At 51.4% G+C, this 12,874-nt stretch overlaps 5 protein-coding genes across 5 annotated transcripts; 2 read left to right on the plus strand and 3 right to left on the minus strand.

Moving 5' to 3' along the window:
• Nucleotides 1–359: 359 nt before the first annotated feature.
• Nucleotides 360–1,730, minus strand: BGZ61DRAFT_356671 (cytochrome P450; the record flags this gene model as incomplete). Its single annotated transcript, XM_046240805.1, has 1 exon — nt 360–1,730. One exon carries the CDS (start codon nt 1,728–1,730, stop codon nt 360–362), a length of 1,371 nt encoding a protein of 456 aa, XP_046102355.1.
• A 580-nt stretch (nt 1,731–2,310) lies between these two features.
• On the minus strand, nt 2,311–3,852 carry BGZ61DRAFT_495413 (fungal-specific transcription factor domain-containing protein; the record flags this gene model as incomplete). The annotated part of the gene is made up of 2 exons (XM_046250874.1): nt 2,311–3,515; nt 3,717–3,852. 2 exons carry the CDS (start codon nt 3,850–3,852, stop codon nt 2,311–2,313), a joined length of 1,341 nt encoding a protein of 446 aa, XP_046102356.1.
• Nucleotides 3,853–6,242: 2,390 nt separating this feature from the next.
• On the plus strand, nt 6,243–7,466 carry BGZ61DRAFT_356059 (uncharacterized protein; the record flags this gene model as incomplete). Its single annotated transcript, XM_046240764.1, has 1 exon — nt 6,243–7,466. One exon carries the CDS (start codon nt 6,243–6,245, stop codon nt 7,464–7,466), a length of 1,224 nt encoding a protein of 407 aa, XP_046102357.1.
• A 216-nt stretch (nt 7,467–7,682) lies between these two features.
• BGZ61DRAFT_495415 (Threonyl/alanyl tRNA synthetase) lies at nt 7,683–9,062 on the minus strand (the record flags this gene model as incomplete). The annotated part of the gene is made up of 3 exons (XM_046250875.1): nt 7,683–8,289; nt 8,340–8,817; nt 8,867–9,062. The coding sequence occupies 3 exons, from the start codon at nt 9,060–9,062 to the stop codon at nt 7,683–7,685; spliced, it is 1,281 nt and encodes a 426-aa protein (XP_046102358.1).
• A 1,900-nt stretch (nt 9,063–10,962) lies between these two features.
• BGZ61DRAFT_355945 (uncharacterized protein) lies at nt 10,963–12,862 on the plus strand (the record flags this gene model as incomplete). The annotated part of the gene is made up of 8 exons (XM_046240755.1): nt 10,963–11,143; nt 11,197–11,481; nt 11,531–11,717; nt 11,770–12,074; nt 12,123–12,234; nt 12,282–12,399; nt 12,450–12,671; nt 12,725–12,862. 8 exons carry the CDS (start codon nt 10,963–10,965, stop codon nt 12,860–12,862), a joined length of 1,548 nt encoding a protein of 515 aa, XP_046102359.1.
• Nucleotides 12,863–12,874: the final 12 nt, after the last annotated feature.

Consider the following 12,874-nt stretch of genomic DNA (forward strand, 5'->3'; position numbering starts at 1 on the left):
CGCGTGCGTAGTGCTGGGGCTGACCGCGGTTGACGGCGAGGTCAACTACGGCAATTGCATCAGGGGTCCATCGAGGCAGGAGATGTGCGGCTGCAGAGACGGCCAAGGCCAATAGAAGAAGCTGTGATCGAAGAACTGCACCATCTCGGTACGGCGTACATTCACAAGAACTAAGGACATGGACAAGGCCGACATTCACTTGCGTTTTGATGACATAAGAGGTCAGAAGAATCTAGTGGGAATCGCTGCTTGATATTAAATCCCACTCCACCTAATTATCCTCTCCGGTACTACTTCGAATCCTGCAAAATTGGACATGCGGCAATCTTCCCGATCAACTCAATCCATCACTTGAAACATCAAGCACCTCTTGGCTTGACTTTGACGGCATAGTTAACGGGGCGCACATTAAACCAGCCGTCCATGTGGAGTTCATACTTTGGATCAGCGGGCTCAAAGTCAAACTCCTTGACAATCCTCGTCATCACAATCATCAACCATATCCAAGCGTAATGCTTGCCAATGCACTCTCTCTTTCCATTGCCAAAGCCCTTCTTGACTCCAGATGGCAGCTTGTCGTACGCCTCCCCGACCATCCGCTCCGGTCGAAAGGCGAGGGGCTCGTCGAATACGGCAGGATCACGGTTCACGCCGGCGAGAACAAGAATGAGAGCTTGGTTGTGGGCGACTTGGTACTTGCCGCCTGCGAGGAGCACTGGAGCCTTGCTTTCGGTTGGGATAGGCTCGATGTTGAATCCAGGCGCGGCAAAAGAGAGGCGGAGCGACTCGCGGACAAGACCCTCGACATAAGGGAGCTGGGAGATGTGTGCATACGTCAACTCATCCGACCCTACCACGGCATCAATCTCCTTGCGGGCAGCAGCAACAACCTGCGGGTTCTTGGCCAGGTAGTAAATGGCCGTGGTCATGAGGCATGGCGCCGTGCTGCTGCCAATCGGCATGGTCACAATCTCGTCGATGACCTGGGAGTCGGTCAACGCCGTGCCAGACTCGGGGTCTTTGGCGTTGAGCATGGCGGTGAGGAGATCGTTGCGGTCGGTAGGGTTCTCCTTGCGGTACTGCACCAGCTCTTCAGCCCACGAGCGCATGATGGCCGTGGAGGACTTGAACTTTTTGCCGAAGAGCCAGTTGAGCAAGCCAGGGCGGTTCGGTCGTTTCATTGCTTCCGATGTCGAGTCTTCCATGGCCTTGAGCATGGGATGGGGAGGGCCTTCGAGGCAATTGAGCCTCTTCCCGAACAAAGTGTAGGTTGTAGACTCGAGGTTGAGGCTGTTGAGGTCCTGGATCGGAAAGATCTTGTTGTTCGTGCCGAGACCCTTCCACTTCTTGATGAGATCATCTACCGTGATGTTCAAGTCCTCGAACCTCTCGCCAATTGAGGCTGGCGAGATCTTCGGCGCGATGATGCGATGGGCAATGCCCCAGCTCGACTCATGGTCGAAGGCAGTGAAGAGGGCGTCGTGGACAGCGTAGCGGATCTCGACGATGGGGCCGCCGACGTACTTTCGGAACCGCTTCTCGTCGCAGATCTCCTCGGCAAGGGCTGCGCTAGCGACGAAGACGATGGTGTGGCCAAGCACCTTGATCTGGAAGATCTCACCGTATTTCTCGGCCAGTGTCTTGAGCGAGGCCCAGGTATTGCCGGGGTCGATGTCGCGGATGTTTCCAAGCAGCGGCAGGCCCGGCGGCTGAGGGATTGGTGAAGCCATAGTACTGCATGTGTCGAAAAGAACAAAGAGGGGAGAACTGGGGAGCACAGCTCGGGCAGCAGCTCGGGATTGACCGCCTTATGAGCTGTCCGGAATGCTACATGATACATCAGAAGCTGTCCACTCAGTGCCGCTGTCCTGAGTAACTGTGAGACACGGCAGCAAGCTCGTCGTGTAATTGGCCGCGAACATCCCGTGTGCGTGTATGTCTCACCGCAGTGGAGAAGTACAACTCAATCCAGGCCTCAAAATGGCCGCGGCAGACTATCCACGTCTTCTCATAGGCCGACTAGGCTCAGGTGGTTGGGCGCGGGGCCAGCCGTCGAGACGAGGCGGGCTGACGATCCGCAGATCATGCATGGTAGAAAGCTGCATGGTACTAATATTACTAATGACGCGGTATCATTGGGTTGAGATATGAGCGAGGACAGAGGCGGCATAGCTCATGCAAGGGAATGTCGAATCAACACCACCAGTTGTACCACCAATTGTGCCACCAATTAGTTTCTCGTCCATGCTGAGACTGACTAGCTGAATCCATGTTGTTTTTGTTGTTGTTTTTGCTTTTTGCTTTTGCTTTTCACAGAAGCATGAAGCTGTCGTTGACCGCCGTGAGGACACTTTTGTGCCACTTCACATTGGCATTCCCTTCTGTTTTTCGCAAAGCCCACAGATCCTTGACCAAGCGCGAGAGCTGTTTCCAGAGCATTAACCCCGATCTATCCAGGAATACGTCGAGACACTTCAGCATGCGGGTCTGCGCCATGGAGTGGCTTATCTCGAAGGCGATCATCGCTATCGGCCACAGCATCGGAGAAAACGGCCGGTCGCTGCACTTGCTCAGGGCTTCAATGTGATGCAGAGATTGCTCGACCAACGCCTGCACGTCCTCTATCGGCGTCTCTTTTACCGTACGCTTCATGTACAGCAGTGCCGCAAAGTAGTACGTGTAGCCGTGGTGATACACCAGGTCGCCGTACTCTTGGCCAAAGGACGAGTCCGGCTTCTTTGGCGCGGAAAGATACAGCTCGAGCTCGAGTCGGTCCAGTTTTTGGGCCGTATTCTCCGAAGGTTGGCCGTCCGATCGTTTATCCTCCTTCTGGATCGACTTCATGGCATTGAGACATTGCATGATGGGCTGGGGCAACCCAAATGCCATGTCCAAAATGTATGGGCCTGGTTGTGATGCCGGATCATAAGGAAGATCCCATAGTGCCGAGTCGAGGCCGTCAAGGAGCAGCTGCGACTGGACAATCGTCGCCATGCCAGAAAACATCTGATAGATGACCGAGGCTGATTCTGTCTCGTGCCAAACCTGAGGGTTGATGTGGTTTACCCATTCTACAGCGCCTCGGAAGTGGAGGCGCCAGAACGGGGCGGGCGTTGAAATCGCCTCGTTCAAGATGCACATGACCAGGGATGCAAGAACAGACACGCACTGGCTCAGGTCATCGGACTGGATATTTTGGCCAAGATGAGTGATACCGAGGTTGTGATGTTCCAGGGCTACACTCTCCAGAGTGCGCCTCTCTTCCGGCGAGCTCCTTCTCTGTGACAAATGAAACGCAGATGCTGAAGAGATGAGGTGGAACAAGGCAGTTGCGCCAGTCGACGTTTTCAAGTCTGCTCGGGCTCCTTCGAGGGCGATTGGCATCATGATAGTCCGCAGGGGGTTGTGGATTCCCGGGACCGGGTTCAAAGCATCACAGAGATGTAGGGTCCAGTGTTCCATCAGCTGGCACTGGAGGACGAGATTCGGCAGGGCATCCAAGTGTCGCAAGGGTGCTTCAGCATTGGTCATGTCCATCGGATGATCGCCTTGGTAGAGGAGATGACCTGACGGCGGTGAATTAGACCGTCGTGGGGGAAGCCATGTAATGTCTTGATAGCTGGCGTCCATCTCGTTGGAAGTTATCGGGGTGGGAGGCTCGCAGCTGGTGGCGATGCCGCAAGGTGATTCATTGTTGCTCTGTGTGCCAGCAGCACTATTCTGGCCATCCGATTGTTCATGTCGCGGCTGAAAAGGCGGGTTTGAGGTTCTCGCGCCGAGGCCTTGACCTAATGTTTTGTAGGAATTAAATAGCCGGGGACCCAATTCGCCATCGGCAGGCTCCTCGTCCATAGCAGAGCTCGGGCTCAACCCAGATGAACCTGTCGTATCATGGGCTATTGAATCGGGCGAATGCTCTGTGGACTCTCTGAGGCCGAGACCTTGTCTCTCCTCCATCGGTCCAGACTGGTCCATGAGGTTTTCACGAGAGTCAAAGGAGCTGCCCGGTGGCAGACGCCTCCCTTTCCTCGAGGCGCCATTCCGGAAATTTGACGGGCCGCGCACTGAAGTCCATGACAGCCTTACGCCGTAGCCTTCACAGGAGAGCCCTGAGCGTTGGCAGCGCTTGCAGGTTGGTCGGCTCTCGTCGCATTTGACGTGTTTGGCTCTGCATGTCCAGCACCCAGAAAACGTCTTTGTGCGGGCCTTTCGTCCCTGGCTGGAGGTAGCATCGGGATTAGAGCCCTCTTGCATTGTATTGACGTGTTCTGACATGGGCGAAGGGACGTGATGGCCACCACAAGGAGTTAGGAATGAGGAGCCTCGTGCCTCCGTATTTCCCGCTGACGAACCATGATGAAAATGTCGTTATCATGCTCCACTCGCCAGCCATTCGTCGAGTAAGACTGCCAGGATTTATGGAATTGTACATCTGGCCCCAAATTGGGACTAACTCATTCTCCCCGGCCCCGGCCCCCCGTTTTCCCCGCCCGATCCAAGGCATCAAGCTCCTCGAGGCCGGCATATTTATCTCAGAATCCACTCGATCGGTGATGCACGTTCCAAGCTGCATGGAGCTTTATCGATTCCCATTCATTGCTGGATCATAGTCCGATGCGTGTTATCTAAATACCGGTTTTGGCAGGCAGGCGGAGCTACCCTTGCTCCCAACGCAAGGATCCCGGAAGATTAGCTCGGAACTGGCCTCTGTGGAAACATCGATCATTTCCGATGTTTGTAATTTAGAAAGTATTGTATAAAAGACACCGAGTCCAAGAGCATTGCCATAAGCAAATGGGATCATATCTTTCCAAGTTCATTCATTCTAGGATCACAAAGGCACGCCCATGTGGTTCAGCGTTGACGTTGATTGAACTGCTCCTTGACTTACCCTATGTCAGCATCTCAGCAATGTGTGCTTGCAAAAAGAAGCCTTAAAGGCGTCATGACACAAACTACGCTCATGAAACTTGTCTAGATCACTTGCTTATATCCCATATTCTAAGTGTATGCAGCTGGTGAGGCGCCCATTTACTACGACATTGAGCGGGATCTTCCCCTCTCGGTGACATGTGAGATTGACCAATCGACAAAATAGGAAATTAACGGAATAGGAAGTTGACCGCGACCACCACCGATGAGGCCACTCTGCGCGACACGTTGCGAATGTCCAAATCATCACTGAATTCTATTGGCGGTCAATGAGTCGACAGTGATTATGCACGATTTACTCGGCGGCCATTTGACGCTCGCTTACGAGGGTGAACGAATGGCTGGCTCCGTCGTCAAGACATGAGCAAGATGCTATGAGGTCATAAAATCACGACACATGGTCTTGGTGCTGCTACCAGCTAAATACTCCTTATTTACGATCGAAGACGGCATTGGACCTCACCGTAAGACCGCTATTCACTTTCCGCAATCCGTCGTGACATGAAAGATGTGTCGATACTTTGAAGCTTTCAAGTACAGCCACACGGACATCTACACGTTGGTAGGTAGCTGAAGATCGCTGCCGTTCGGGTTCCTTCTGAGCCATGCGGGAATGAGCCACAATGGGCAAAGCAGCTGTTACTGCGGTTAGTGCCTGTGCAAAAAGAAGTGCGCCTCACAAACCTCGCTGACAAACGCCTCTACCGAAAGCATCATAGTGTAACAGAAGCTGTTGACGTGCATGGCATCCCCATTGCTCATCACCTGGTTCATCCAACCGGTTGAAGCTTCTAAGAGAGGACTAGTGCGTCAGAAGCTCGAAAGGTGGTCTTTGGAGCTTTGTCCACCGCGGAACGGCCCACCGCGTTCCTCGACGGACCTGGAGTGCCAAGCACAGGAGCTGTTCCTGCCATGGTGTCCAATGATTAATGTAAAGAACTGGGCCTTGAAACCAAGGAGACATCGATCAAGAATGGCATCCGATCGCCTAGACCTACTTTGGCAGCTCTTCCCGGTATGCAGTCTTCTCAAAGCCTTGCTCGCAATTGCCCGATTGAGGTGCTTGGTTATGAGGCGTGGCCTCGACATAAAAGAAGAAATGACCCATGGGAGAGATTCCTGTTTCTTTGCATCTCATATCTTCTCAGGGGAACAAATCCCGTCACTTTGAATCTCCTGAAAAACTCTCCATAATTGCTTCAATAGACGCCTAGACGACTTCTAAAGCGCGTACGCCCTGGTCATTACGATTCACGAATATTACCATCCCCGATACTTAATTGTTGGGCCAACGTTACTCATCACAAAATATGCCGGATTTCGCGGGTCTCGTAAGACCTCTTAGGGGCCTGCCATTCACCAAGGCAGGTCGGGAACGATCAAACTCGTCAGTCTTGATCGACTGGGAGATCGAAAGTTCGCCCACCATCATCCTCGGAACCGGCCCGGACAGTTTGCCCTCGTTCTTGTCCGGTAAACTGTCTCTCGATGTCAAAGAGCCCTCCGTCGAGATTGAAGGCTTCAAGGCTGTGCTCAACGTTCACACAGTTCAAAAGAAACCCTTCAAGAGTCGGTGCAACAATTGCAAGGATAAATACATCGAGATACAGAGCTGGCGTTTTCTGAACCAACCAACCACCCTGAGAGGTGGTAATCACACATTTCCCTTCTCTGCCCTGATACCAGATCACCTTCCGGCTTCCATGGATTCACCTGTCCTTTCCGTATCCTACGAATTCCACGCCGAAGTTCATTTCAAGCCACAAGCAACGTCAACGAGCACCTCTCGAAGTACAATATTTGATCGCAACCTGACCGTCAGACGTCGCTTATCCGTCCCAAACTGCCCTCTGCAATTGACTCGCATTTTTACGGCTGCAGGCATCGAAGTAAACAGTCTCATCGACTCTATGATTCGCCCAGCCGGAGTCAACAAAGTTTCACTCTCACTCAAGGGCCTCCTTGGCTCCCCAGGGAATGGCCAAAATGACCATCTCTGGCGTCTATGGAAGGGGGCTTGGAGGCTCGAGGAGAACATCCAGACCGTTTCGACACCTTGCAAGCGACATGGCGTTGCGATATCTGCAGATGTAGACGACTTAGTTCGCCAGAAAACTCGACTCCTCGGCGAAAAGGGCATATACAGTGGATGGGAAGAAAACGGGGCCGATGGAACAGCTGAAGTGGAATTCAATTTTAATATTCGCCAAAACTTCAGTGGCCCTGACACTTCCTACAGCTATGATACAAAGAGTGTCGATGGTACTGAGGTGACTCACACGTTGGTTGTCGAGCTTGTCCTTGTCAAGGAACATTTCCCCGAGGGGAAGCCACATTTGGCAATCCGAACTGGCGTTGGCCGGATCCTACGCTTGAGCTACCGGGTCGCGTTGGCTGATGATCCGGATATGGCTCCTGGCTGGGTTGTCGAGAATCTACCGTGCTACCAGGAGGAGTGGTCAAGTCCGCCAGACTATTTGGATGAGGAAAACCTTCTAGAGGGGGGGAATACCACGTTTAGCGATGTTTTGTGAGAGGAAAGTTGGGATACCGACAGTTAAAAAGACTACATTAATAGCAGATAGATGAATGAATGATACCACGGCTGTAATTGAAGACTTGAAGTAGATTATGCGCTAGGGCTGATGGCAGTCCACCGTCACAGTTGCAACCAAAGTTCCCAAATCTGTGCCCACACGTGCATACCTCAGGCTTTGGCCATTAACCAAGAAGACATTGATCAGGTTGAACTACTCTACTAACTCTCTGATCGCTTCTAAATCTTCCTTTCTCCACTCCTTCACCTTGCCCTGCCATTTTTCCCCTTTGCCACCACCCTTGACACTCAGCACAACTTCTTGAACCTTTGCGGAAATCTTTGATACCGAATCTTTATCGCCAATGACAACAATGGGGCCACCTGCTTGCCCTTCACCGGCTGCCAAGACAACCACACCGTCTTTCACTACGTCTTTGACCTCAAAAACGACCATGTTCAGAAACTCAAGATTGCCTGAAGGACGATAGACCCATGCATTCTTTCCACTCTGAAGAATAGCCTTTACCCGATCTCCTTCATACTTTGCAATTTCTGACAGCAAATTCCTCTCTCGTCGCTTCAAATCTGTCGCAGTGTCGTTGACCCTATTAACGCTGGTAACTAATTCAGCAGGGACGTTTGATGAAGATATAGTTTTGGCAATGGAACGAAGAGCACTGATGGACTCTGTGGATGCCTTGATAGCTCGGTCGCCGACTGAAAAGTATAGGCGACAGTTCGTGCCATGAACGGGTTGTGTGAAATGTAGTAGAATAAGAGAGACGTGGGAAGTTTGAGCCAGATGGGTGCCACAGCAGCTAAGAGCACGCGGTTAGTAACTAAAATGAAGGTATTTTGAGGGACATACGCGTTGTGATCAAAATCTCCAATACTAATCACTCGGACAAGACCCTTCTCAAGATCATAGTCGCTCGGCGAGCTGTTCGATTCGGCAGTACTGGGAGTATTGACTGTGATGGATACATTGTCGCGAATGATCTCATTACATCTGTCCTGAATCGCTTGCATCTCTGACTGCGATGGCTTTCGGGGTAGGTCGACATAGTTCACACCACCTTCTGCTCCCATGCCCCAACCGAGAGTCCCGAGGTTTTCGTAAGTGTCCATGACGGCAGAGAGCAAGTGCTGACCGGTATGCTGCTGCATATGGTCCCACCGACGGTTGAAGTCAACATCTTGGCGAACTATGGCACCGGGAACCAAGGCCGTTCCCACGTGATAGACACATTTGAGTCCTTGACGCTCGACACGAGTGATAGGGATTGGTTCCGAAGAAGGCGACGACAAGGGTACGATAGAACCATAGTCGCAGGGCTGACCGCCACCTAATGGTTATGTTAGATGGAAGAAGAGGCAAGCTGGTAGTGAACCCACCCTCGGGGAATAACACAGAATCAGAAAACTCAACTAGCCATGAGTCTGTGTTGTTAAGAGATGAGGCATCAGACGACGATTTCTTCTTTTTCTGGCTGCTCTTATCTTTCGGCGGTGAAAATTTGACGCATGAGATAACTTCGGCCTCAAGAGTGCGGAGGTACGAGTCTTTCTGACATGCCAGGGCTCCGACCATCTGGCCTTGGGAGTTGATGAGGCATTCTGTCATTCTGGATGGCTGATTGTGAGGTGTGGAGGTGGTGGTTGATGATGCCGAGAGAGCCAAGAGTCACAGATGATAAGAGAGCGGGGCTAGCCTGTATTACTCAGACGAGCCACGTTTGGGTCCACCAGGTTTTTAGACCTAAGTTATAAATCCAGCTGATCTCAGCCTGTGAAAGAACTCTTTTTTATACTGTAATCATTATCCTATTTGTTTTCTTTATCGTATGTCCATTGCCTTTAATGATGGTCTAGTATTTCGCCGCACTGAGCTTATACCCAAACATCACTCTAGCTCCTATGATCTGTCAAGTATTAAGAACTTGTATTCCTCGTAGACTAATTTCTTAACAGCTCAATGAATGAGTCCTAGCCTCAAGACCCGGCTATTCTAAAAAGAGCCGTAATAAACCTCTGGTTTCAGCCGGCAGTACTCATTCATGATCGTGGCAAATACTGAGAGCATAGAGCTTGAGTAACGATGTACTTAAATAAGCCATGCTTGTATTTATATAAGGATAGATGAAGCTCGGGGAAGGATTAGTTGGTAAAATATAGGAATTATAAACAGTGATGTCTGCATTATTACCTTGGTTATATTTATAGTACATTAAGACAAGAAATAAGTTTGGATATTTGTCTGTTAAATTTAAAAGCAAATGACTTTATCAGAAACACAACCTCACTCTTGCCATGCTTCTTGATATCCGAAAACATCCCCTCCTGTGCTGTTAGTGATCTCCTTTCAAATCAATAATGACAAAGTTCTAAGCAGTACACCCCTTTCAAGAAACACCACGGACAGATTTCCTCAACGCTGGATGAACAAATAATTCATTCAAAAAAAGCTCCGTCGTGAGTCGTTCGCCAATGTCACGGTTGGCGTTGAAAATATATAGTTATTGACCTTCCTCCGTTTGGATTACGAACCGTTTGGGAAATTCGTTGACCATCCCGTCTCTGGGGGTAGCTAGACCACTGGAAGTTGTGTTGACCTCGCATCCTGGGAGCCTTCTCTTCAGAAGCATATTGTCTGTAGCCCTTTTCACATCATTCGATGTCACGAAACATTCTTTTCATGAGGAAACATCTCTAGCCACTCCCTAGCCGCAGGTCTTTCCGGCGACTTCTCAGCCCGATAAACAGCAATAATTTCGTCGAAGTATTATGCTATTGACTACGTGACGGGAGCTGGACTGTATCTGCGTGTGGCTCTGGACACATTATATCCAATCGCATCCAGCGAATCTGCAGAACTCTCCAAGAAGGGGCGAATACTTATTTGCAATGATGTACCAAATTGTAAAACCGTACTGATATATGTTATAGGAGGGGATGCAGCGAAAACACCATCTGTCGCGGCCAATTTTCGATATTCCGGTAGGAGCCTGGCTTGTTGAGTTCTCTCGTACATGAAGAATGTTTGAAGATGATACAGGACTGCCCTGTCTTCTCCATCGACGTCAATACCGCGGGCCACAGCCGGCCTAGCGGAACAGAAAGCCGGCCAGTCTGCAGACCATTAGACAGCACTTTAAAACATCCAATAGAAACATCCAATGCTGCTGAAATAGTCTTCCCCAGATTTCGGCTTGCGGGGAAGTGACGACATGCAGGAGGGTGAGAATCCGGGGCTACTATTTCACTCCGAATTGGAGACGGGTCGGGTTGTGTTTCGGCGCCAGTTTTAACTCCGATTGCCCCAGAGGTCCTCGGAACCAGATATGATGCCGACGCCTTCCAGCCGTCATAAGGATGCCGTTCTCCATCCAATCTTGAGAATTATTCTGCAAACACAAGAGCGCATCATGTCGAAATCGATGGTCATGGCAGTTTGCGTCCGGTCACGTCTCGCGGCGAGACCGGCGACGTGGATGTGCAGCTTCACCCTCCAAGGACGCCGCAACTTCTCGTCGACGAGGGTGGGGTTCTCGGCCAAGGGGTTCTCGGCCAAGGGGCACTCGAAGCTGTTTCCAGACGCAGATGCCGCGGTTGCAGATGTTAAGAGCGGATCTACCGTCCTGAGCTCGGGATTCGGTCTATGTGGTGTTGCAGGTATGCGCGATTGGCCTCACTGCGGGTGGCATGGCTGCTAACAGGAATCCCAGACACGCTCATCGCCGCGCTTCACCGGAGAGGCCCCGAGTCGCTTCATTCGCTCACTGCCGTCTCGAATAATGCCGGAATAGAAGGAAAGGGGGGCTTGGCAGTCCTCACCAGCAGTGGACAGGTCGACCGCCTGGTTCTATCATATCTGGGCAACAATAAGGTGTTGGAAAAGAAATATTTAACGGGAGAGCTTGCGATTGAGCTGTGCCCGCAAGGAACCCTGGCGGAGCGTATTCGAGCCGGTGGTGCCGGCATTGCGGCCTTTTTTACGCCCACGGCAGCCCGTAAGAGCATGTACAGCTTCAATTCTTGGATGATTACTGACCTCAGTAGACACCCTCCTTCAGACCGGAGATATCCCCGTTCGCCTGGATAAATCGGGGGCCGTCGTCGAAAAGGGCCGAGTGAGAGAGTCCCGCGAGTTTGATGGCAGGACCTTTCTCATGGAGACCTCTTTGACGGGAGACGTCGCAATTATCAGGGCGTGGAAGGCCGACAAGGAAGGAAACTGCGTTTTCAGGTAAGTCCTTGAGGGGGTACGTTCCTTTCCACAACTGACGTATGGGTGTTAGATATGCCACCAAGGCCTTTGGACCGATCATGGCCAAAGCCGCCAAGTTGACCATCGTCGAAGCCGAAAATATTGTCGAGGTGGGCGAGATTGATGCCAATGACGTCAACTTGCCTGGAATCTTTGTCGACCGCATTGTCCCGTCGACCGCGGAGAAGCAGATCGAGGTGTTGAAGCTCCGAGACGACAGCGACAAGGGCTCTGCTTCGTCCAAGCCTGTGAGCGAGGCGCAGCAAAAGCGAGTTCGCATTGCGAAGCGAGCGGCCAAGGAGCTCAAGGAGGGGTTCTACGTTAACCTCGGCGTTGGTAAGTTCCCTATCCATTTTCATCTAGTTCAGCATCTAACGCTTTCAGGCATTCCTACCCTGGCTGCTTCTTTGCTTCCTTCTGATAGAAAGGTTTGGATCCAGTCTGAGAATGGTATTCTCGGCATGGGCCCTTATCCCACCATTGATGAGGTCGACCCGTGAGTGTCCCTGATCGTGACTTTGTGACTTCTCTAACGATGGCTAGTGATATTGTGAACGCCGGCAAAGAGACTGTTACCCTCGTTCCTGGAGCATCATGCTTTGACTCTACTGAGTCATTTGGCATGATCCGGGGCGGCCATGTAGATGTCTCTATTCTCGGAGTGAGTAGCATTGCATCCTCCTCTTTTCATAACTAACCAGTTCGCATTAGGCTCTTCAAGTTGGCGCCAACGGCGACCTTGCAAACTACATGATTCCCGGCAAGGTGTTTAAGGGTATGGGCGGTGCCATGGATCTGGTCGCCAACCCCGACAGCACCAAGATTGTCGTGGCTACGGAACACGTCGCCAAGGATGGCTCGTCGAAGATTCTGCAACAATGCACCCTGCCTTTGACCGGAGCCCGAGTGGTCAGCACCATTATTACTGATTTGGTAAGCAGCCCCCTTGGATTCAAAGACGTTTGCAGAGGCTAATGATATTGCAGTGTGTATTTGAAGTAAACAGGCAAGAGTCCACTCTCACCTTGACTGAGCTGGCACCTGGTGTTACCGTTGAGGAGGTCCGGAGCAAGACGGAGGCTGAGTTTACCGTGGATCTGGATGAGAGTCGATCATACGAATAAGTCTACATTCGC

This window comes from Ilyonectria robusta (assembly GCF_021365365.1).
Source record: "Ilyonectria robusta strain PMI_751 chromosome Unknown BGZ61scaffold_14, whole genome shotgun sequence".
Classification (NCBI taxonomy): Eukaryota; Fungi; Ascomycota; class Sordariomycetes; order Hypocreales; family Nectriaceae; genus Ilyonectria; species Ilyonectria robusta.